Here is a 26,913-nt window from a genome sequence, read left to right as displayed (position 1 = left end):
TACACTAATAGTTGAAGTTATTGGGCTACAGCAGTGTCTGGGACTGGTCATTGTGAGGCCTGGAGCTATCATCATCAGCTTGATTTGAGAATGAAACCCATGAGTTTCTTTCTTGGAGTGAACAATACAATTCTCCACCCACAGATTTCAGACATATGGCAGGAAGTGTCATGAGCTGGTGGGATGTGGAGTGCACAATTTACTTCCTTCTCTTTGTTGCCATTACTCTTTGTTGTAATCTTAAAGTATTTGGACTCAAAGTCTGATGTGTATCAAGGAGCAAATTGTCAACATTTCAAATGCTTGTTAAGAAATCATTCTCAGTCATTCCCAGTTAGTAACTGCAATCCTGCTGTGCCTCAAGGAAAACATCAAAGTATCTTTGCAGCCTTTCCTTCATCTTTCCCGGAACACTGTCCAGTTGAGAGGACAGGGTCCGGCTGGAGAGGTTATCCAGCCCCTGGACTCTGAGTCCTTGTCCAGCGTAATTGGTTTGGCAGGAGTCTTGCCTGACTCCTCGTGGAGCTGCCTTCAAGAGGGACAGTAGAATCTATTTGACATTCTGATTGTTAAACCCAGAGAAGACCATGAGGCGTTGCTGCTGGAATTTCTCTAACACTCTTACACAGTCCAGGCCCCACCACAGTACGGGGTGTGGTGACACCAACTGCTCTGCACACCTACGACTTTTGAAAAAGTGAGGACTGTAGATGCTGGAGATCAGAGTCAAAAGGGTGATGCTGGAAAAGCACAGCCGGTCAGGCAGCATCCGAGATGACTTTTTTTGACTTGTGGAGATCCTTGTTGTCAAACATTCACTGCTGTTTTTTCTGGAAGGCTGAGCTGGTCCAGTGATCCTCATAATCAATGACCTCTTGAGAAAAGTGGCTGCCTATGAATGGGAAGTGGTCACCACATCCCAGAGCCTCATCAGTGTATAAAAGAGACAGGATATATGACCAGCCCTGGGCTGATATTCCCATAGAATCCCATCAGTATGAAACCCAAACAGACACAAGGAGAATGTGCAAACTCCACACAGACAGAATTGGACCAGGTTCCCTGGCACTGCTAACCACTGAGCCACTGTTCTGCACCTAAATGAGTTTTGTTTTGGCAACATACAAGGACAGACTGAGCCTTGTGTCTGCAGAGTTCAGGAGGTTGAGAGTGACTTGCAAATCTGGCAGAGTGGACAATGGCATTGCCATTATCCACAACATGTAGATCAGCTATGTCCACAGTGATCGGTTTTGTTTCGGTACAGACACAACTTAATGAATCACTTTCGACCAGTCTCCAATATCCTTTCTTAAATATCAAGGACCAAATCAGGACACTGTACTCCAGGTGCGGTCTCACCAACATCTTGTACAGCTGTAACAAGAGTTTCCTGTTTTTGAATTCAAACTTCCTAGGCAAAATTCCATTTGACTTCTTAATAACTTGCTGCAACTGCATGCTAATGTTTTGTATTTGTTGCACAAGAACACCCAGATGTCCTTCCAAATCCATAAAACACATTAATGAAGTCTTGGTCTGACAAAAGTCAACCAACTTCGAAGATCTCAGCTAAAATACTACTAGGGCCAAGAATTTGTTGTTTTTCATCGACTTAATTGCTAGTTGTAACTGTTCCATCAATGGTACGCCATCCATGGATTCTGTCCCACTGGGGGATAGCCTGGGAAGTATCAAACACAACTCTGGCCTTAGCAGAGAAGGCCACATTCTGTGAACAAATTTTAAAATGTTGCTAATGTTGTTTAAAAAAAAAGTGAATGGGATTCGGCATTTTATAAATAAGTTTTAGCTCATAGAATAAACCCGAGCTGGAGTATAAAAACACAAAGGTTCAGGAAGAAGAGAGAGCAGAAGGAGATTTATCAGAATGGTGCTTCTGATGATGGACTTTGCTAAAGTGAAAGAAATCTGGGATTATTTTCATTAGGATCTGAGAGCATTGCAACTTTAATAGAGATGTTCAAAATTAAGGCAATTTCTAATCATGTGATGAGAGCATAAAAAGGGAAATGTTGTCAAAACTCCTCCTGTTCCTGAGCTGAACTCTGGTCAACGCTGTGGAGTGGATTTCTGCAGATTCTATTGAAGTCTGTTTCTTTTTGGATCTTCCAGTGTGTGAATTGCTTTACCAAGTATAACCAACAACAATCCACTGCATTTCAAACCAATCCATTCAGTATGGAATCCTTAGAACTATTTCTAAAACGTAAAAAATAAATTATGTGAAGGTTTAAAAACAGAAATGTTTAGAACTGACCTGTTATACATAAAATATATAAGCTCACATCTTACAAAATAGATGCCATCCAGGCTGAGGAACAATTACCTGAAAAGGTTGGCAGTGAAGGAGTGTCATATCTAAGGTTGAGCGGCCAGTGTATACCGGCTCATACATTCACCTTCCTCTTACTAATATTGCTCTTTGTCCTTGATCCCTGATTTAAGATGCGTCTCACTTTTCCCACAAGTTGTTTGGACACAGGTCTCTGAAGGTGGCGGAGGGTATCATAGGGTTCTGATTGTATAACCTGGACTTGAACTTCTGAGGCCTAGACAAATGATCCCAACGCAGCATCTGGGAATTTAAATTCTGTTAACAAAATTATTCTGAAATATGACGTTGGTCTCAACAACTGAGACCAGGGCAGTATTAGATTGTCTTAAAAATCGATTTGACTCAGTAATGCACTTTATATAAGGAAATCTGCCAGCCTGTATTGGAATTCAGAGAATTGAAAGGTGACCTTATTGAAATTTACAAAATTAAGAGCTTTGACTGGCTAAATGCAGAGAGGTTTTTTTAACCCCCTGTGGGAGCGTCTAGGATCAGAAAACATAATCTCAAAGTAAGGAGTGACCGATTTAACTCTAAGATAAAGAGGAATGTCTTCTTCTCTCAGAGAGTAGTGAATCCATGGAGTTCTTTACTTCAGAAAGCTGGAGGGGCTGGGTTGTTAAGAACATTCAAGACTCATGCATCAGATTAATCAGTAAACGGGATCAAGGATTTTGGGGAAATGGCAGGAAAGTGGGGTTGAGGATTATTAATTAGCCATGATCTCATTGAAGGGCAGAGAAAACCTGATGGGCTGAATGGCCTATTTCTACTTCTTTGCCTTATGGACTTACATGTGACTCCAGGCCACTTTGTGACCTTCAAACCTGAGTTCTCATTAAGGAACTGGCACTGAGTGTTACCAAGATGAATTAATAAGATGCAATGTTCGATTTGTGGATTCACGGGTAGAAGCTCCATAAACTAAACCAACAGTCACAGTTTAATCTGCATGTAGTTATACACACTCTTTATCCATTGACTGGATAGAAAGCTCTACCATCACGGTTAAGGGGGAAATTACTCCACGCTCCACCAACTTCACTTTGGGGAAGTGTGCTGAGGGTATTAATGGGGTTTCCATTGATGTCCTGTCACAGTTACAGCCACAGAGTGGGAGATGCCCTGAGGAAATCCAGCCTCAGATCCCGGCTGGATCCCCAATGCAGTGCTGCCCTCTCTGTTGCACTGCCTTTGAGCTCACACCCATCTGGGTCATATTAGAGATCCCAGGCCATCACTCAGAGAAGTGCAGAGAGTTTATTGCAGTGTCAGAGCAGGGATTTCACCATTTATCATCACCAGCAACTGTTCTTTCACCTGGTTCTGTTTCTGGGATCTTTCTGTGTGTAAACTGGTTACCAAGTAACCAACAACAATCACCACATTTCAAAGTAATTCATTGTCTATGAAACCCTTGAAGATGTTTCTGAGTTGGATAAAACATTACATAAAGAACATTATTCTCCAGAAATGATTTCAACTTACCCATCAACTTAATTTTACATTACCACATGTTTTTCAATACTAGATGCCAGCCAGATTGAGGAACAAGTGCCTGAAACCGTTGAGAGTGAAGGAAGTGCTGTGTCTGAGGGTAGGTTGTCAGTATAGATAGTAACCTGTAACCAGTGCATAGTGACCATTGTACCAGCTCACATGCTAACCTTCACTCTACTCCATGTCCTTGAATGCTGATTAAGGATTTTGCCTGCTGATGTATGTACACAAATGTTTGAAGATGGGAGGGTGTATGTAGTATCATAGTTGTACAACTTTCGTAGTAAAGCGAAGGTATAGACAAGTTACTCAGAAACAAGAGTTCCAATCCTAACACAGTATCTGGGAATTCATTTCACTTAATGAAATGATTGCAGAGCAAAACATTTATATCAGTAATGGAGATCATGAGAAACTGTCATAAAATCTATCTGGGTCACTAATGTCCTTTAGGGAAGGAAATCTGCCATCCTTACCCAGTCTGGTCCACATGTGATTCCAGACCCACAGTAATATGAATGACCTTTACTTGTCCTCTTGTGTAAACACAGCAGCACCACATTCTCAATTAATAAGAAATGATTGCGTTGCCAGTGATTCTGTGAATTAATGAAACTAAAGTTGGTGATGTTGCTTAAAAATTGAACTGGATGTTTATAAATGAAAGCACAGAGTGCAAAAACAAAGAGCCTGTGTTAAATCTTTCAAACTGCTTATCGGGGATACTGTAAGGCAGGCTGTAGAAAGGAAAGTAGCTTTACTAGAAATGATTACAGATGACTATTCTACATAACCATGTATTTTTCTATACCAGATGCCAACCAGGCTGAGGAACAATTGCCTGAAAATGTTGAGAGTGGAGGAGTTGTGTCTGAGGGTAGGTTGTCAGTACAGTCAGTAAGCGCAGCTTACTGTTAAACAGTTCTTTCTGTTTCTGGGGTCTTGCTGTGTGTAAACTGGTTACCAGGTAACCAACGACAATCACCACATTTCAAAGTAATTTGTGTTTATGTTACTCTTAAGAGAATCATAAGGTTCTGAATTGGTAAGACCACATCATGTGAAAGACAGTTTTCTCCAGACACAATGTCAGATTATCTGTCGGCTTTAATTGACATAACCTTTCATTTTTCTATAATAGATGACAAACAAGTTGAGGAAGAAGTGCCTGAAAAGGTTGAGAGTGAAGGTGTCGTGTCTGAGGGTAGGTTGTCAGTATAGACAGTGACCGGGGATAGTGACCTGTTATAGCAGCTCACACAGTGACCTTCCTCTGGCCAGTTGTACTCTCTGTCCTCAACTCCTTATTAAAAATCCTGCTCTTGCTCCTTCCCCAGAGGCATGTACACAAATCTCAGAAGGTCAGGAGGTACTCTGCTCTCATGGCTGTATGACTGGGTTAGTTATCCCAAGACCTGGACTAATGACCCAGAGTCAAGAGTTCCAATCCCAGCTCAGCCACTGGAGAATGAAATGAATCTGGACCATGGAAGTACCAGATTCTCATAAAACCCACCTCATTCACTCATGTCATTTAGGGAAGGAAATCTGCCATCCTTACCTGGCCTGGCCTACTTGTGACTCCAGACCTATATCAACGGGAATGACCTGTAATAATTTCCTGAAATGTTCTTCTAAGTCACAACACATTGGCTTCATGGAGGCAGCTTACCCCATCTTCTCAAGGGCAATTAATGAGAAAAAAATAGCCTTGTCAGTGATGCACATATTCCATGAATAAATAAGATTAATTTTACATGGTTGTTTAAAAATTAAACATGACTTTTATAAATAAAGGCATAGGATGAAAAATCAGTGAGGTTATGCTAAACCTTTTAAGTCATTGGTTAACCACTATCTAAAGCGTTGTAAAGTAACACTGTAGTGAAGAGAGAAGTCATCTCATGATGATGCCAGGATTGAGGTTAAACTAAGGGAATCTGGGATGTATGTCCTTTGAAGCAGAGAGACTTCAGGAAAGGTTAAATAGAGATGTTCAACACTTTTAAAAAAAGACTTGACAGAGGTAAAAGAGAGAAACAGTTTCAACAACAGGACAGGCAGTAACCACAGGATTTAATGCCATTGACACGAGTAACCTTTTCAATGCAGCAAGATATTTTCTGAACCTCCCTGTTTGAAAGGTCAGTAATTAATAACATCAAAATGAAGTTGAATAAATACTTGAAGAGGAGAAATTTACAGGATGATGAGGGGGAAGCTGGTGCTGGGGGAAGGTGTAGCAGTGTATAGTTCTTTCCATCACCATTTCCAGCACAGTGAAGCAGTTTTACAGAGATGTGACCATGTATCATTGTTACAAACGGCACCCTCACACAAATTCTCATTATCAAACTGGAACTTAGTGTAAACAACACATGAGACAATAAGGCACAAGGTTTGGTTTGTAAGTTCACAGGTAGAAACTTCTTAAACTAAAACAATAATCACAATTTAATTTGTGTGTAGATATCTGTTGATTGGACTAAAGGCTGGATGAGTTCAAATCCCACTTCCATGGTTAAGAACCTAGAGGGGACAATGTCCCAGTGCTTCTCCCATTCCTCAATTTGTTACAATGTGGAGGGGCTGGTGTGGAACTGGGGTGGGCAAGGTCAGAAGTCACATGACACCAGGTTTGAAATCACTTTCAAATAAACCTATTGGACTATAACCAGATGTCATGTGACTTCTGACCTTGTCCAATTTATTACAGTAGTGACAGGAGGAGTATGCCAATATCCAGCCCCACTACTTCAACATTCACACTATTAGTATCTATTTGTTGATTCAGTTTGCAATAAGGCCAGTTCCACTCTTTGTTACAGTGTTACACTGTGTTACAGTCAAAGGGAAATCAGGCAATTTTAAATTAGGATTACTTGTCCCCCCTTAAACCCAAGGCAACAGTGTTTTGTTTAACTTTTTTTTAATCCCATACCTTATTGAATTCAGCCAAGAATTCTGTAAACTCTGGTGTTTTGTCTTTCGGTCTTAGAAATAAACTTGGAAATAGTAAAATGAAAACAAAGATCAGGCTTATTATCATATCATTTGGGTCGAATTGCCTATTCCTGTTGCTATTTTCTACGGAAGGAAATGACAAATTATGAATTTGTTAAAAGTTAAAGCTATTGGTATTAATTTACATGACTTAGAGTCCAGTAGGTCAGTGTCCAAATTGGGAGTTTGTCAATTGGCTTATTTTATACTATTTTCTTTCTTGGGAGTTAGAATTTCAGTAAAAGGTGCAACAATATTTTTGCGCCAGGAAATTAGTCCAGTTTAGCAGGTGAGGTCTGAGATTCTTTCTGAGGATGATGACTTCTGAGAGATAGCCTTCTGGCTGTGAAGGCCTGGAACTGCGCTTGTCTCGGTGTTAACTCAGCAACCGAAATCAGAAATTAAACCTGTATTTAAAGGGGATTCAATTATCTGTAAAAACCACATCTTATTTTTCTTTGTTTTGGATTGTGGATTAAAATGGATAAAGGACTCTTTTAAACCAAGGACTGTGGAAGGAGTTGCTGCACATTTAGAAACTCATTACCAGAACTCAATGTGAGTTGTGTTTACACTGTTGCTTTGTTCAAGCAGTGGGAGTAGATGTCAGCTACTCTCTCACTGTGGGTGTGTACAAAGCAAGATTCACCCCGAGACAGATTGCTGACTGCACCCACCAATCAGGACCAGTGGTGGAGACCAGGAGTCATCAGCATGACAACTCCTTATGATTGGTTCCTAAGCAAGTGTGGGTGATACTCAGAAGAAGCTTTGAGGCAGCAACAGAGGAAAGATTTCTCTCTCTTTCTCTGTCTTTGTGCAGTAAAGTAACCAAAATCTGGAAGATATTCTCTCCCAAAAGGTTCTATAAACTGGTGCCTCTAACCAGTGTCTGAAAGATTGAACACTTATTGAGTCAATTGCCATGTCTGCATTTAAGAACTGAAAGATCTTGGAAAGCATAGAAAGTCGTAAATTAGAAGGATATGGGAAGCTAAAGGGATGCTTTGTTGAACCCTGTAGAGTGGTACTCTTGAACTGTGTTTCCCCAATAACATCCATGTTTGTTACTCTCAGTCTTTTTGGAGGTGTGTGGGGGATAGGATTTAAGAAGTGGTTAGACGTTCAGCTAGGGGAATCATATTGATAATTCAGTTTTGTTTGCCAGTGATTAGAACTGACTTCTTTGCAATAAATAACATTTCTTGTTAAGTACAGAAACCTGGTCAGTGTTTTCTGTTAATAAATTCATTAGACAAGAAGATTTTGAGTAAACTGATTAAATCTGAAGGGCTTTTGCCCAAAACATCGATTTTCCTGCTCCTCGGATGATGCCTGACCTGCTGTGCTTTTCCAGCACCACTCTGCTCTAGATCTGATCAAACCTTTAACTTTAGTGACCAGCCCAGAAACAGTGGGGCTTGAATATCAGAACATTTCCCCAAGTGGCTCCTGACAGCTCAGTTTCAATTACAAACAAAGCACTGTGGATGCTGAAGATCTTAAATAAAAAGCAGAAAGTACAGAAGAAATTTATCAAGTCTGGTAGCATCTGTGGGCAGAGAAACAGAGTTAAGGTTTTGCATCCTTTTTCAGAACTTTGGGATTAGTTTGCAATTCATATGCTGTGTTCTCAATTGGACATCAGACATCACTAGGAAGCTCTTAGTCACAATAGGTAGTCCTCAACGTTCACTCAAAACTGCAAGCTGACTCCGTTTGTAGCAGTGTCACTGTTAATCATCATCAGTAAAAAGCTCTTCCATCTGGTTCTGGGATCTTGCTGTGCCAGAACTGGTTAACAAATAACCAACAACAATCACTACATTTCAAAGTGATTTGTTGTATATGAAAACACTAGAGATGTTTTTGAATCAGATAAAACTCTATATGAAATAAATTTGTCTCCAGAAATGATTAGAGATTACCCATTGACTATATTTTACATAACTGTGTATTTTTCTGTAATAGATACCAACCAGGCTGAGGAACAATTGCCCGAAAAATTTGACAGTGAAGAAGTCATGTCTGAGGGTAGGTTGTCAGTGTAGCCAGTAACCAGTAACCTGTGCATAGTGACCAGCTTTAGCAGCTCATACATTAACCTTCCTGGTACTAATGTTGTTCTCTGTCCTCAAATCGTCATTAAAATGCTGCTGTTGCCTCACTTGCAAAATTCCTTTCTTAATAGCGATTAACTAAAAATATGAAGACTCAGCAAATCTTTAACACTTTTGTTCATTTCTAAGAACAACTTGCTTTATTTTTATGACTCCTGCCTCCCTGTCACAGCCACATGTCCTTTTCTCCCGTCTCCCTGACCCAGGCTCTAACTCCCATCTCCCTGACCCAGGCTGTAACTCCCATCTCCCTGACCCAGGCTGTAACTCCCATTTCCCTGACCCAGGCTGTAACCCCAGTGTCCCTGACCCAGGCTCAAACTCCCGTCTCCCTGACCCAGGCTCAAACTCCCATCTCCCTGACCCAGGCTCAAACTCCCGTCTCCCTGACCCAGGCTGTAACTCTCATTTCCCTGACCCAGGCTCAAACTCCCGTCTCCCTGACCCAGGCTGTAACTCCCATTTCCCTGACCCAGGCTCAAACTCCTGTCTCCCTGACCCAGGCTGTAACTCCTGTCTCCCTCACCCAGGCTGTAACTCCCATCTCCCTGACCCAGGCTGTAACCCCAGTTTCCCTGACCCAGGCTGTAACTCCCATCTCCCTGACCCAGGCTCTAACTCCCATCTCCCTGACCCAGGCTGTAACCCCAGTGTCCCTGACCCAGGCTGTAACCCCAGTGTCCCTGACCCAGGCTGTAACGCCCATCTCCCTGACCCAGGCTCTAACTCCCATTTCCCTGACCCAGGCTGTAACCCCAGTGTCCCTGACCCAGGCTCTAACTCCCATCTCCCTGACCCAGGCTGTAACTCCCATCTCCCTGACCCAGGCTGTAACCCCAGTCTCCTTGACCCAGGCTGTAACTCCCATCTCCCTGACCCAGGCTGTAATCCCAGTGTCCCTGACCTCGGCTCCAATTTGCAAGGCCCTGGCTCCCTCCATCAAGCCTGATGGTGAATCCTCCTCTGGACCATAATCAGCTTTTGAATTGTCCCAGTTAGATAATAACGTAATAATATAACCAAACTGATGTATAAGTAGAAATAAATGAGTTGATAGCTACTACAGAGACAAAGTTGCAGAACTGGGAACTCAATATTCAACGGCTTCTGATATTCCAGAAGAATAAGCAAACAGGAAAAGGAGGTGGGATAGCTTTGTTAATAAAGGTTGATGTCAGTGTAGTGTTGAGGATTGATATAGATGCAATAGATGGTGACGTGCTCAATTTGTGTTGAAATGAGGAATAGCAAGAGAAAGAAGTCATGGGTACGAGTCATCTATACATTGCCAAAACATTACCTCACAGTTGGACAAAAGTATCCATCTAGAAATAATGGAAGGGGATTAAAATTGTCATGGGTGATTTTAATCTGCAGATTGACTAAACAAATCATATGAGGAAGGTTATCACAGAATGTGTAGAGTGAATCAGGGATTGTTTCCTACAGCAGTATATTGCAGAATCTACCCAGGAACAGGCTGCTCTCAATCTACTATTGTGTAATGAGGAAGGATTAATGGGAAATCTCATGGCCAAAGGTCCTCTAGAGACTAGCGATCACATTGTGACAGAATTTCAAACTCAGTTAAAGTCAAAACAACCTGGGCCTCATACCAGTGTCCCCACCTTAAAGAAGGACAATTACAGAGGTACAAAGAACGTCGTCTAAAGTAGGTTGTAAACAGAACCATTGGGGAAGATCAATGGAAGAGCAATGGCAGACATTTAAGCAAAGTTTTGACACCATTTAGCATAAATATATTCTGAGAATAGGGGACTCAGTGAGAAGGAGATCACCGGGCCCTCTGCTGCTGATGGCTGAGCAGGTATCTGCTGTCTAGCAATCACCTCGTGGCAGTGGCCCAGCAATTTCTTCCTTGACCACCTCAAGATATAAAAGCCCCCAGGAAGGCCTGATGCCCTCCCCTACCAAACAACCACCTTCCAACCCAGGGACTACATTGAGGTGTAGCGGGAGGGAGAGAGAAAGTAAAATCTATTGTGGGCGGCTGGGTGGCATGGTGACATTCATCAATTCTTGTGTTTTTATACATTTCACTGTCTTGTCTTAATGCCATGGTTTGTGTGACCCTCTGTCTGACCCAGTAATGTCCTTCTACAGAGGTTTCAAGGTTGTCAAGGTGAGGAGTGGGAGTAGGGACAAGCTCCCACTACCTAGAAAGTGCTCCTCACGGCATGCATCTCAAATAGTCTCTGACAACCAAGTCCAACTCCTGGCCTTCCCGTGTGGCTTCACCTCGAAGCCTGGTGGAACTGTTTCTACTGATAGTAGAAGGTCTTGGTGCCTTAAAAGCAATGCTTTGAGTAGATAGAACTCGTCAGTCTGGGAAAGCAGTCTGTCTAAGAGAGGGAAAACTCTTACTTCAAACCTGCACTGTCTTGCGCCCATATCCTCTCAGGAGTAAACCCTAAGGCAATCCGACGTTGTCTTCAATCCCGTTCTGGCAATTCCTGTGAAGACACTAGTGCCAAGCTGTATTGGCCCTTGCCCTTCTCTTGGACAAGATCAGTGACATGGAGAGGGGAGACCTGCTACATGGGAAACTGCCAGTCTTCCATACAACCTTACCCAGGCCTTCGCCCTGGAGAGAACACTCCAGCATCAGCTCACCATGATGGCACAATGCGGAAACCAGCAGTCTACCGGTGATAGACTGTGCTCAATTAGTGTAGAGCAAGGTGCCGGGGCTGCCATCAACAGTGAAAGGGGCCATCACGCCTCACTGGACAGCTACCACCCACCTCAAGCTGTCCCGTCACAGTCTGCCCTCCCCACTCGGTGCATGGGGCTTGGGGATATAAGTATCATGAACTGCGGCCTGTAAACACTGGACCGAGCACAACAAGATGACAAAGAAAGAAGCCAGCACTCAGACTAGGATGTTGGAACATATGGACCATGACCACTGGTCTATCAGATTTTCGGGAGATCAGCGACACACAATTAACAATGAACTGCTGAGACTCTAAGTGGAACACCTGAAGAGACATACCTCATAGAATCAGGAACCCTACGTGAGAGAGACTATACCTTCTCCTGGCAGGGGCAAGTCCCAGATGAGACCAGAGAGCATGGTGTCGGCTTTGCTGTGAAGAATTCGCTGCTGAAGGTGGTAGAGCCGAGTGAGAATGGGACGGAGCGGATTTTCTCAATTCGACTCCACACATTTAATGGGCCTGTCAACCTTGTCAGTGTCTCTGCCCCAACCCTCCACTCTAACAAGACGCAAAGGACAAGTTCTACGACCAGCTCTCAATGATAATACGGGGATCCCAGGTCAGGAACAGTTGCTGCTACTTGGTAACTTTAATGCTAGAGTGGGCGCTGACCACGACTCCTGGCCAAGCTGCCTGGGGCAGTATGGGATTGGCAGGATGAATGACAACAGGCAACGACTGCTCAAGCTTTGCACGCTCTGCGGACTGTGTGTCTTCCAGACCAAAGCTCAGCACAAAGTGTCTTGGCAACATCCCCGCTCCAAACACTGGCACCAGATAGACCTGATAATCGCCAGTTGCCACCACCTGAGAAAGGTGCTCGTGCCTTGCTGCTATCAGAGTGCCAACTGCAACATGGGTCACTCTCTAGTTTGCTGCAAGATCAGACTGGATGAGAGTGTAGAAGGATGGGTTAGTAAATTTGCGGATGACACTAAGGTCAGTAGAGTTGTGAATAGTGACAAAGGATGTTGTAGGTTACAGAGATACATAGATAAGCTGCAGTGCTGGGCTGAGAGGTGGCAAATGGAGTTTAATGTGGAAAAGTGTGAGGTGATTCACTTTGGAAGGAGTAACAGGAATACAGAGTACTGGGCTAATGGTAAGATTCTTGGTAGTGTAGATGAGCAGAGAGATTTTGGTGTCCATGTGCATAGTTCCCTGAAAGTTGCCATCAGGCTGATAGGGTTGTTATGAAGGCAAGCTGTGTGTTAGCTTTTATTGGTAGAAGGATTGAGTTTTGGAACCATGAGATCATGCTGCAGCTGTACAAAACTTTGATGCGGTCACATTTGGAGTATTGCATATAGTTCTGGTTACCACATTATAGGAAGAATATGGAAGCTTTGGGAAGGGTTCAGAGGAGATTACCAAGGATGTTGCCTGATATGGAGGGAAGGTCTTATGAGGAAAGGCTGAGGGACTCGAGGCTGTTTTTGTTAGAGGGAAGAAGTTTGAGAGGTGACTTAATTGAGACACATCAGATAATCAAAGGGTTAGATAGGGTGGACATTGACAGCTTTTTTTGTTGGATGGTGATGGCTAGCATGAAGGGACATAGCTTTAAACTGAAGGGTGATAGATATAGGACAGATGTGAGAGGTAGGTTCTTTACTCAGAGTAATTGGATGGGCAATGCCCTGCCTGCAACAGGAGTAGACTCGTCAACTTTAAGGGCATTTAAATGGTCATTGGATAGGCATAGAACATAGAACATTACAGCGCAGTACAGGCCCTTCAGCCCTCGATGTTGTGCCGCCCTGTCATTCTAATCTGAAGCCCATCCCACACCTACACTATTCCATGTACGTCCATTTGCCTGTCCAATGACGACTTAAATGCACTTAAACTTGGCGAAACTACTACTGATGCAGGCAAAGCATTCCATACCCTTACTATGCTCTGAGGAAAGAAACTACCTCTGACACCTGTCTTATACCAATCTCCCCTCACTTTAAAGTTGTGTCTCCTTGTGTTTGCCATCCCCTTGGAAAAAGGCTCTCCCTGTCCACCCTATCGAACCCTCTGATTATCTTGTATGTCTCTATTAAGTCACCTCTCAACCTTCTTCTCTCCAACGAAAACAGCCTCAAGTCCTTCAGCCTTTCCTCGTAAGACATTCCTTCCATACCAGGCAACATCCCAGTAAATCTCCTCTGCACCCTTTCCAAAGCTTCCGCATGTAGGGGCAAGAAAACAATAATGTAGGATAGATGGGCTTCAGGTTGGTTTCACAGGGCAGCGCAACATTGAGGGCCAAAGGGCCTGTACTGCGCTCAATGTTCTATGTTCTAAGTGTAGCTGGTGTAGAATTGTAGCTGGATCACTGAAAGTAATAGAAGATGAGGTAGAGAGATGTTTGAAATATCAGGGCTGTGAGAATGAGGAGTTTGGACCTGGGTAGATTCCTGATGAAGGACTTACGGTGGCACAGTGGTTAGCACTGCTGCCTTACAGTGCCTGAGACCCAGGTTCAATTGCCGACTCAGGCGACTGACTGTGTGGAGTTTGCACGTTCTCCCCGTGTCTGCGTGGGTTTCCTCCGGGTGCTCCGGTTTCCTCCCACAGTCCAAAGATGTGCGGGTCAGGTGAATTGGCCATGCTAAATTGCCTGTAGTGTTAGGTAAGGGGTAAATGTAGGGGTATGGGTGGGTTGCGCTTCGGCGGGTCGGTGTGGACTTGTTGGGCCGAAGGGCCTGTTTCCACACTGTAAGTAATCTAATCTAATCTTATGCCCGAAACGTCGAATTTCCTGTTCCTTGGATGCTGCCTGACCTGTTGCGCTTTTCCAGCAACACATTTTCAGCTCTGGGTAGATCAACCATGATCTTGTTAAATGGCAGGGCAGTAATAAAGACCTTTTCCTGCTTCTATTTCCTTTGTTGTTATGTGTCAGTAGTTTCCAAAAATGGAGAACAAGCTGGACAAATGGGCACCTGCTTGCCTGAGGGTTTTAAGATGGTGGGTGAGGTCACCTGCTCAGATTTCAGTGTGGCTGTGATTTCAGGAAACAATTCTTTCTCTAAAGTATTAACTGCACTTGAGTGAAGCATCCAGCCACAGCAGGCACACCATTCCTGGCAACTGAAATAACTCCACCATACCTGGGAGATAGAATGAAAATTTAAATCTAAATCAAAATTTAGCCTGCCACATTTTACAGTGCAGTACAAAGGAAATGCTGCACTGTCAGAAGTACAGTTTTTCAAACTCAATGTTCCAAAGAGGACCTGTCTTCTTTCTCAGGTGGAAACAAAAGAATCTATGGCATGATTAAAAAACTGGAGGGGAATTTTCCCTTGCTGTCTTAACTCAACATTTATCTCACAATCAACATCACCCTCTTTCCCTTCGGTTTTTCCTTTGTTATGTAGGGTTACCACAATCCTGGCTGATTGGCCCACTCGGTCTCCAGCTGGTTTAGATTTAGTGGGTGTTTTTTTTACAAACAGATGTCCTTTCTGTCACTGAGTCCCCCACTTACCCAGTCTCAGTGTGTGCCAGCGTGCCTGCGCCAATAGCTGGATTCTTCCATTGCCAGCAAGTCCTGGATGACAATTCAAACCTGGAGGATTCAGAGGCATGAATACTACAGCCTGCGCCACCAAAACCCAACCCCACTACATTCCCTCAAGCAGATTAACCAATCATTATCATTCCTGTCTCTGTGAGATCTTACTGTTGTTCATAATTGGGCGCTGCTTTTTAATTCATCAGCAACTGCATTTTAGAACATCTTGAGGTTATGAAAGGCACTACAGAATCCAAGTCCTTTCCTTTTAATGTATTTGTGTTCACATGCAGTAAAATAGCTACTTTTCAAGAAACAAATGTTTCAGAGAAAATCCTTAAATTCTTCTCATGCAGGATTTCTAGTTTGACTTTGATATCCAGACAGTTTGGTGTCTTGTCAGCCTAGCATGTGAAGAATAATCATGAAGGGCATGGATAGGGTGAACAGCCAAGTGTTCCTAGTGTGGAGGAGTCAAAACTAAAGGGAATAGGTTTAAAGTGAGAGAGAAAAGATTTTAAAATGATTTGAGGGGTAACTTTTTCATGCAGATGGTGGTGCAGGCGCGTACAATTGCAAAGTTTAAAAGGCAACTGAATGGGTACATGAATAGGACGTGTTTAGCGGGATATGGGCCAAATGCTTGCAAATGGGATGAGATCAGATTGGGTTGTCTGGTCAGTGCAAAAGAGTTGGACCGAAGGGTCCACTTCCATGCTGTATGAATCCATGACTCTATATTTCATATAACTGGGTGAAATAGCCGAAAGTGGTCGTAATATATTGTTTGCTTAGAATTCACAAAATAATCAGGATTTGTTGTTATTACCAAGTAAAAGAGCTCAGTGGCTCTGGTGTCCATTCACATCCAAACAAACATGAAAATCCTGCTTTTATCCTAGATAAGTGAATAATAATCAGTACTGTTTACGTCTGTGGGAATTCATCAATGTGATTGGCTGTTCAGTCTGTTTGGTGATTTCACTGTTGCAGGACACTGGAACTCTCTTACTGATTGTAATCGAGTTCTAGAGGGTCCCAGACTTACACATTTACTCATTCTTGCTCACAATCCCATACAGGGGCGTCATTATAACAATCCAACATATAAACATTTCCTGTACTTAGGAACAGCTACTTTATTTTCTCCTGCACTGCATACACATTGACTTGCAAATGGACTCCAGAATGGAGTGTGTGTGTGTGTGTGTGTGTGTGTGTGTGGGGGTGGGAGGAATTCTCCAGCGTCCCAACCAGCTTCCTCCCTCAACCAACATCAGTGGACACATATTCACCATCTCAGAGTTCTCTGCAGCATTATACTGCGCTGTGACAACTGGATTTGATATTTATGAGCAAAACAGCAATAAATATAAAACATTATTTATTGTGAGTGCTTTTGAATGGTGCTGAATAAATAGAAATAATTTACATTTATGTGGTACCTTTTACATCCTCTGGATGGTGCAATACATTTCACAACCAATTAGGTACTTATCATGTACTCCCTTTTGTCATGTCCAGGTAATATTGCTTTAAATTGATAAAGACATTGCATTATATATATTATCTAAAAAATGACAAACACTAATGGGCAACCTGCAAAATGTTCGAGGAGAAAGTGAGGACTGCAGGTGCTGGAGATCAGAGCTGAAAATGTGTTGCTGGAAAAGCGCAGCAGGTCAGGCAGCATCCAAGGAGCAGGAGAGTCTCCTGCTCCTTGGATGCTGCCTGACCTGCTGCGCTTTTCCAGCAACACATTTTCAACCTGCAAAATGTCCTCACCAAACTTCAATATTTCACTTCCAAGCATGTGAGAGGAGAGGTGAGCTGTGAAAAGAATTAGTTGATGTTGCAGGCAGGTCAAACTCAGCTGAAGAGGAAACCTGAAGCCATGATGATCAGTTGGGATCGATAAATTACGATTCTGTAATAATTCTTAAACATCTCCTAGCCGAGAGCACAGCAGGTACTGGGATTTCAGTGTGAATGCTCCTGAATTTGTTGGCGCTTGGTAATGAAATTGATTTTTTAAAAGGTGCAATTGGAGACCAAAAATGATGTAATTAAACATTCTGTGACATAAAGAAGGAATTGTACATTCCTGCGAATGGGCCTTAACTTTTGGTGCTATTCTGTGCTGTGCTGTTGCAGGATTTTTTTACTGTTGTTAGATATTATGCAACAAGTAATAATTAGTCAGAGCCATCTGTTGTATGTAGAAAGGACCTCAAAGGGCTAATAGTGAGGAATGCTATACGCACCAACCATCACAATCATGTGATATGGGACTTATAGCAGAATAGCTCAGGATCTCAAAGGAGCAAAGCATAACATCTGGTCCTCTTCAACGTCTTTGCCACAATGTCTATTGTTACGACACGGGGTAAAGCCCTCTGCTAATTTAAACCAATGACATAGAAAAGATTCACACTGTGCTGTAAATCTGTTAAAATTTGAGAGGCAAAGACTTATCCCAGGGGTAACTATTTAAAGTAAAAATTAACAAATTTATTCTTTAAGTCCAACAGAGAGTATTAAAACCAACAACTATTTACAACGCCTTTTTATTAAGCCTATCTTTTACCTCCCACTCTATAATATTAGTCTGATAAAAAAACAAATTAAGACTTACTAAAAAAAATTCAACTTTCAAAACCAGTCAGCTGTTGAATCTTCTCATTGTATCTTCCACTGCAGATTTTCCTGTCATCTTTTTGATATTCTGTTGTGCAAACTTCTTACAGCCAGCTATCTATTGGACAGCTCTTCTGCTGGCAGTCTGTACTTGTTGGTGGCTTGGCAGTTCTCCCTCAACTGCTCAAAAATGTCCAGTTTTGTACCCCAAAACATTGGATCATTTTGGTTTTAATATTATCAAAATATTAAATTCAAACTTGATTGGATTTTGGTATCTTGGGCATAATTTAAACTGATTGGCCTAATTTGAATGTTTTCGTCTCATGGTAACCCAGCTGCTAGATGTGTTGGCCAAATGTTACATTGTCAGTTTGATCAGAACACTTTATGCTGTTGTTAGGCCGGCCTTGCTAGCTTTTCAACTCTCTTAAAGGCACAGAACTTCAACACCTTCACAACACCTCCCCCTTTAAGAAAAAGTGAACTATCATAATGAAAAGATGGCTTCTGTTTTTTTTCTCTATTCCTTAACCACAATATCAGGACATACTTATGACTTTAACCTAAGTTCATATTAACGTCTTCCCACATAAATATAAAACATTGAATACATGTCAATCTTTGCTTTATCAGTTAAATCCACGATAACGCATCTATGATTACATTCTTATGACCCACAACATGTACGATATGTAAATTAAAAGTCTGTAACTTAAAACTCCAATGAAATAGTCACATATTCTTGTCTTGAAAGCATTCCAAGAATGTAAGAGAATTGTGAACTATGTACACAACTGTCTCCAACATATCGTTTGTGACATACACATTAAAATGTTGTAAGGACAAAGCCAAACTCAATAGTTCTTTATCAATTGTGTACTATTTTCTCTGATGGATGTTCAGTTTCTTCGAAAAGTAACCAACTGGCAATTCAATCCTATCATCATCTTCCTGTAACAGTACACCTCCAACTTCTATGTCACTAGCATTGGTGGCGACTTTAAAAGGTTTTGAAAAGTTTGGTGTAGCTAAAACTGTACCATGGTTAATATTGCTTTCAAAATGATTGAATGCCTCCTGGCATTGTTCTAGCCACCAAAACATTGTATTCACCAAATCAGTTAACGGTGCCACTACACTGCTGAAGTTTGGAACAAACTTCTGATAAAATCTGCTTAGTCTAAAGAATCGAAGCACTTCTTTCTTCGAGATTGGTTGTGGAAATTTCTCGATGGCCTTCATCTTTGCGTTCTGTGGGGTTAACCTTCCATGACCGATGTTATGTCCCAAGAATGTCGCCTCTGCGTTCGCAAATTCCATTTTATTTGCTTCTCATAGTCATTCAAAGAGCTCTGCCAACTGTACTATGTGATCTTTCCAGGACTTACTAAAGATCAGTACATCGTCCAAATGGACTGTACAGTTTGTTAACCCAGCCACAACTCTGTTCATGAGTCTTTGGAATGTGGCGAATGCATTCTTCATTCCAAAGGGCATCACTTTAAACTGATATAGCCCACTTGGGGTTACAAACGCAGAAATTTCTTTCACCATCTTTAACAAAGATACCCGCCAGTAACCACACAGTAAATCCAACTTGGTGATGTAACTGGCTTGTCTGAATTTCTTGATACAGTCCTCCAATCTCAGAATTGGATATGAGTCTGATTTTGTAACGGCGTTGACCTTCCGATAATCCACGCTGAATTGTTGACTCCCGTCCAGCTTGGGAACTAAGATATCGGTGAACTCCACTCGCTCTGGCTTGGTTCAATGATGTCCTTGTCAAGCATGGCCTCCACCTCCATCTGGACCTGTCTGGCTTTGAAAGGATTGAGCTGATAGGGCGGTTGTTTTATCGGAGCAATATTCCCTAAGTCTACTTCCATGCACAATTGTATTAGTTCTCCCCATCTTACATATATCCTTATACTGCAGGAACAAATCTTTCAACTGTATTCTCTGGTCCTGAGAGAGATAGTTTACTAACCTAATCCATTCCTCAAGGACTTCTTCATTTTTAAAATCTATTTTGAGGCACATCAAGATCCACATCATCTGGATTTGATTCCTCACTCTGCGGGGCAGTAATAACACCTACTTCTCCAGTTCTTTCTCTCTAGAACTTGTTCTATACCATTTTCTTCCTATCTGGCATGTTTACTAGATAGTTCACCTGACTCAATTTGTTAGGGACCACCAAACCTAGCTTTGAGGGGATCTCCTATCACTGGTAACAGTACTAACACATCAAACCCCACCCCCACCCCCCAAATGGGGAAAACGTCCGAGTCTCAGAGGTTTTATCTGCCACATGCTTCATTCTATGCTGTGCCCCTCCTGAGGTGCTGTTTAGCTAACTCACCTACTCAATTTAATCTCTCCCTCACCTCTGATACATAAGTGTGAGATCTCTGACTTTGGTCCTGTTAAGTTTTCTTTATTTAATTTCAAAGGGCCACTCACTTCATGCCCAAATATTAACTCAAAGGGAGTGAACTGAGTAGATTCATTTGGGGCATCTCTAATGGAAAACAACACGAATGGGATACTTTTATCCCAATCATTTGGGTAATCCTGACAGTAGGCTCTCAACATGGACTTCAAGGTCTGATGCCACCTTTCTAAAGCTCCCTGGGATTCAGGATGATACACACTGGATTTAAAGTGCTACATACCTAAGCTATCCATAACCTCCTTAAACAGCCTCGCAGTAAAATTTGACTCTTGGTCCAACTCAATCTCTCTGGGTAGCCCATACCGTGTGAAGAAAGCTACTAACTCCTCTACCACCATTTTTGCCTTGATACTCTGCCTCCAGAAATCTGGGAGACACATCCATTATGGTTAACAAATACTGGTTCCCACTTTTCGTTCTCGGGAGGGGACCTGCACAATCAATTATAACCCGTGTGGAAGGTTCTTCAAATGTGGGAATTGGCAACAAAGGAGCTGGTTTTATTACCGCCTGTGGCTTACCTACCATTTGGCAGATATGACACATTTGGCATAAGTTAACCACATCCTTGTGCATTCCTGGCCAATGAAAATGTTTTTGTACCTTAGCCTGAGTCTTTCATACCCCTATGTCACCTCCTACAGATAGTTCATGTGCTACCCATAACAGCTCCTGTCTGTATGCTACCGGCAACACAATCTGGTGCACTTCGGACCATTTCTCCTCTGCACTAACCTGCCCTGGTCTCCATTTCTGTCTTAGGATTCTATCTTTCAGATAATGACCCTCAGGAATATCCTCTGCCTCCTTTTCAGAGTAGGTATCCACATATATATCTTTTATCATCTTATATAACTGAACCTCAACTCCTTCATCTTTCTCTTCAGTTTTCGCTTTGTACGGTGACTTATGATAGGTGAATCTGTCTGGGAAAATACCAGGATATATCTGTTTTAAGTCCTCAGTTTCTTGGTCTTCTCTACAACAAGGGGTATCACTCCCACTTGGACCCTGCGAAATCACTCCCAAGAACAAACTGATTTCCTGGAACTGACAATCAGTTGATCATTCCCACTGTTACTTCCTCAGTGTTGAGTTGGCACTCCAACCTGATCTTACATAAGGAAACGCTAAATTTCTGTCCATCTATACCACAAATTATCACATTCTCAAGTAGCAGATCAGAAACAGTACAAATATGCTCATTTCTAGAATGACTACAGTGTGGAAACAGGCCCAACAAGTCCACACTGACCCTCCAAAAAGTATCCCACCCAGATCCATTACCCTACCCTATTACTCTACATTTCCCTTAGCTACCGCACCTAACCTACTCATCCCTGAACACTACGGGCAATTTAGTCTGGCCAGTCCACCTAACCTGCACATCTTGTGGGAGGAAACCAGAGCACCCGGAGGGAACCCATACAAACCTGGGGAGAACATGCAAACTTCACACAGTCACCCGAAGCTGGAATTGAACCCAGGTCCCTGGTGCTGTGAGGCAGCAGTGCTAACCACTGAGCCACCGAGCTCACTATCAGCGACTGGTTAGATCCTGTCTCTCAAAATGATAACTTCTTGTCCTTCTCCCCCGTTCTTTCTGAGTAAATTTTACCCACAGAGGCAAATTCTTTGTAGAGATCAGGTACTAACTCCATACCCAGCCCCTGCCCAGGCTGTGCACTCTCCTGCAGCTCCTTGGCTCTTCTTGGGGTTTCCTTTACTACTTTCACTGATGCCACTGGCTTAGCTTCTTTTACCATAACATTTCCCACAGCACATTTCTTTAACGCCCAGCACAATGACTTTATGTGTCCCACCTTCTGGCAGTGAAAACTCCTTTTCCCAGTGCCCTTCTGAAACCACCAGCACTATAACTTTGTGTGTCCCACTCCATTAGAGTGAACACACCTGAGGCCTTTCACCTCCAGTCCACCTCTTGGGCTTCTTTTTTAACCTGTGGAAAACTCTTACCAGTGTTCTCTACTCTTGGTTTCATAGTGTAGGATCTCCCCTTTGCCCAACTTCTATCCCTCACAGGAAGAAATTCTGGCTGGCAGTTTGTCTTATGCACCAACATGTATTCATCTGCTACTTCTGCTGTCCTTCTTACTTCCTGAACTTCCTGTTCCTCCATGTGACTTCTTATCATTTCTGAAAGTGAGTTGTTAAACTCCTCCAGCAGAATAATTTCTCTTAGGCCTCATAGGTCCTATCTATTTTTAAAGCACACACCCATCTATCAAAATGACTATGTTTAATTCTTTTGAACTCAACATAAGTCTGACCTGGTTCCTTCTTTATGTTTCTGAACCGCTGTCTATACGCTTCTGGTACCAATTCATAAGCACTTAAAATAATCTGTTTGACCTCTTCATAATCTCTTGACACCTCGTCTAACAGTGCTGCAAATACCTCACTTGCTCTGCCTACCAGTTTAGTCTGAACTAGCACTACCCATAAATCCTCAGACCACTCCATCAGCCTAACCGATTTTTCAAATGAAAGAAGGCTTCAACATCTTTCTCATCAAAACGTGGCAAAGTTTTGACATATTTGTATATGTCACGACCTTCTTTTTTAATCTCCATCCTGTTAATTTTATTTTATTAAGTTTCAACTTCTCAATTTCAAATTCTCTCTTTTTGCTCAGCTAAAAATCTTCTGTTTCTTTTTCCTCCCTCTCTTTGCTTATATTCTAACTCCATTTTCCTCAATTGTAATTTGTTTTTCTACCTCCACTGCACTTGTCTGGTTCTCTGACACACTGAAGTGTTTGAATAATTCCCTGACAATTTCAGCTTTACTTTTGTCCTTGCTAAACCCAAATCTAACTTCTTTGCTAATTCTAAAAGTATGGCCTTTTTCTTTCCTTCTAAACTTTCTTGGGAAAGTTGAGAATCATCTTCAAATCCCAGGACTTATTTAGCAATTTCAAGAGCCATTTCTCTCACTTTTAATTTAATTAACCACAAGTCACCGAAATTAAATAAATTGTCTGACCTCTGGGACACTAACCTGAATCTGTTTAAATCAATTGAGCTTTCTCGTACCCAAATTTATTCAAATCTGTCCAGATCTCAGACTGGATCTGTCTAAACCTGTTCAAATCACAGACGAAAGCCCCCAAGCTGTTATGACACAGGGTAAACCATTTCGATAATTTAAACCCAATACACAGGAAAGATTCACCCCATGCTGTAACCTATTAAAATTTGAGAGGCAAAGACTTATCCCAGAGGTCACTATTTAAAGTAAAAATTAACAACTTTATTCTTTAAATCCAACAGAGAACATTAAAACCAACAACTAGTTACAACTCCTTTTTCTTAAACCTATCCTTTACCTCCCACTCTACAATACTGGTCTGATAAAAAAAATCTCGATTAAGAGTTACAAAAAAAAATTCAATTTTAAAAACCAGTCAGCTGTCAAATCTTGTCTTTGTATCTTCCTCTGCAGATTTTCCTGTCATCTTTTCGATGTTCTGCTGCACAAACTTCTTATAGCCATCCGTCTTTCAGAGAACTCTTCTGCTAGCTTGGAAGTTCTCCCTCAAATGTTCAAAAATGTCCGGTCTTATACCCCATAACATCAGATCGTTTCATTGGTTTTAATGCTATCAAAATACTATATTCAAACGGGAATGGGTTTTGGTATCTTGGGGCATAATTTAAACTGATTTGCTGAATTTGAATTTGTTTTTGTTTCATGGAACCCAACTGCTGCTAACATTGTTAGCTTGATCAGAACACTTTGCGCTGTGTCAGGCAAGCCTTGCTAGCTTTTCAACTCTCTTAAAAGGTACAGGACCTCAACACTTACAGAACACCATCATGTCAATGATGTGTAGGAGCCAGTGTTGGATTGTGGTGGACAAAGTTAAAAATCACACACCAGGTCATAGTCTAACAGGTAGCAGTGCTCCAAATAAACCTGTTGGACTATAACCTGGTTTTGTTTAATTTTGAACTTTATCATATCAATGTAATGCTCCAGCTGAGCCTATTGACAACATTATAACTGATGTAACTTGGAGAGCAACACAGTTTGGTGAATGTATAGCCATGGCAGATTCAAACCTGATATTAGATGCTGAGGTTACGTGCGAGAAACAGGTTCAAGCAGAATATTTAACATCCTTATCTTCCTAGGAAGGATCCTCAGTAACTGTGACAGAGATGCAGGTGCAATTCTCACATAACAATTAAGGGTATTATCTGTGAAATCAGCATGTTGATACCATCACTGAGGGTAAATAAGAGAGTCTAAATGAATCAACATGTTAAATATTTACATGCCTCAGCAGAAATACACAGGGAGATTGAGAGTAAAACTTTGCGATACACATTGAAGATGTTGTACAGACAACTCCACAGATGCCACCACTGAGAAGGAATGGAGAAAGTGAGGTCTGCCGATGCTGGAGATCAGAGCTGAAAATGTGTTGCTGGAAAAGCGCAGCAGGTCAGGCAGCATCCAAGGAGCAGGAGAGTCGACATTTCGGGCATGAGCCCTTCTTCAAGAAACGTCGACTCTCCTGCTCCTTGGATGCTGCCTGACCTGCTGGGCTTTTCCAGCAACCCATTTTCAGCACTATGAAGGCATGGCCAATATCCAAAAATTCAAGATGCTGCAAAGAAGAAATGATCTGTTTCAGTAGAGAAGACATCCTCCATGGAGGAATTCCAAGAGTCTAAAGGTCTTCAAGTTGAAAGGGAGTTACAAGCCATGGACTGTTAAGGGGACAATCAAAGACAATGGCCTTCCACCTACAAACTACCAATTTCCCAAGTCTGGAGAAAACATGTTCCAGGGAATACTGAAACCTCCAGACTGCTGGCATGAGCAAACACAGAAACTAGAGGGAAGATGGGTGGTAGTAAACACAATTATCATCATCATTGATGGTCCCTCACAGACGAGGAAAGGATGATAGCAACAAACTTCATGGTGAGCAGCAGCAGCTCATAAAGCAACGTGAGCTGGTCCTGCCCTTCCAATATAATTAAGCAACTGTATGTTTGAAACTTTCAATACAATGGACCTTCACTTTAATCAATATGAACCTTGATTATTAAGCACAATAAAATTGCAACATCTATATCACATGAATGGTTTATTTCTGTGCAAATGCTACTACACTTAAATTATTTTATGCCATCCACAATTACTAGCATGCTGAGGCAAAATATAAAGTTTATGTATCCCCTGTGCTTGACATCCCCACCGCCATAAAAACCTTTGTCATTATTTGATTAGTCAATATGAGCTATTCCACAAATTAATGGTAAAAATAGGTATCCTCGTGAATGCATATGACTTCTTTTAGATGACAACAAATAGATGGTGGATACGGTTCAATGTTGAGACGTATGAATACGGGAGAGAGGATGAAGAAAGAAAATTTGTTCAATGAAACAGCAATTGGTACACAGACGAGGAAAGAGACTGATGGAACATAATAATTACCTTTGTAAAACCACGAGATCATAGGTTTCATGAAAAGGGCAAACAAAAAATGAACCCCAACCTCTTTCTAAACCCAGCATATTAGAACTTTTATATTTCAACTTTCTTTTCACAGAGACAAAGACACAAAGTGGTGACACAGAAAACACAACCGGAGAAGTTAAATTAGAGCAAGGAGAAACAGCAGAGGATGGCGAAATAGAAAAGGAGACAGCAGAAGAGGTTGAAGCAGAAAAAGAAGAATCAGCAGAAGAAGTGACAGAAAAAGAAGAAACAGGGGATGACATTGAAAATGAAAAAGAAGAAGCAGCGGAAGAAGAGACAAATAAAGGAGAGACTGCAGAGGAAGCTGCGGCACCAAAGAATGAGTGAAACATGTCAGGGAATAACTCTCCTCAGCCCACCTTTGTTGATGTGATAATGTCTAGAAGCATATTTCTGTGTAACTAACTTTGTTTTTATTAATAAATGATATTACCTTTAATTTTTAAGTTCGGCCCTTGTAAGCATGAAGACATTGATTAGATTACTTACAGTGTGGAAACAGGCCCTTCGGCCCAACAAGTCCACACCGACCCGCCGAAGCACAACCCACCCATACCCCTACATTTACCCCTTACCTAACACTACAGGCAATTTAGCATGGCCAATTCACCTGACCCGCACATCTTTGGACTGTGGGAGGAAACCGGAGCACCCGGAGGAAACCCACGCAGACACGGGGAGAACGTGCAAACTCCACACAGACAGTCGCCTGAGGCGGGAGTTGAACCCGCGTCTCTGGTGCTGTGAGGTAGCAGTGCTAACCACTGTGCCACCGTGCCGCCCACTAATTGCTATAAGTACAGATTATAAATAACCACCTGTTTGTTGTTTTTAATTCCATTCCTAGCAGACTTGCATCAGAGCTCAGCTCAACTGTTTTCTGTACCAGTTTGGAAACTCTGACGGCTGTGATCAGAGGAATAGTCATAGTCATAGAGATGTACAGCACAGAAACGGAGGTAACCAATCAGTCCCTCAAACCTGTCATACTAATCAATGATTTCATGGCTGATCCATATCTTAATTCCATCCATTTGCCTTGACTTTAATCCTTTAATCCA

The 26,913-nt window shown here is 42.1% G+C and overlaps 1 protein-coding gene across 1 annotated transcript in view; it reads left to right on the top strand.

The window, feature by feature from the left end:
* The window catches only part of odad4 (outer dynein arm docking complex subunit 4), an 81,097-nt gene extending 54,648 nt beyond the window's left edge, over positions 1-26,449 (top strand). Inside the window, exon 12 of the mRNA XM_060848758.1 lies at positions 25,923-26,449. Coding sequence (XP_060704741.1) covers positions 25,923-26,179 — 257 coding nt within the window. The 3' untranslated portion in view covers positions 26,180-26,449. The remainder of the gene's footprint in view (positions 1-25,922) is intronic.
* Positions 26,450-26,913: the final 464 nt, after the last annotated feature.

This window comes from Hemiscyllium ocellatum, chromosome 32, assembly GCF_020745735.1.
Source record: "Hemiscyllium ocellatum isolate sHemOce1 chromosome 32, sHemOce1.pat.X.cur, whole genome shotgun sequence".
NCBI classification, from domain to species: Eukaryota; Metazoa; Chordata; class Chondrichthyes; order Orectolobiformes; family Hemiscylliidae; genus Hemiscyllium; species Hemiscyllium ocellatum.
The sequence above is the reverse complement of the archived record's forward strand: the minus strand, read 5'-3'. Positions and strand labels throughout refer to the sequence as shown.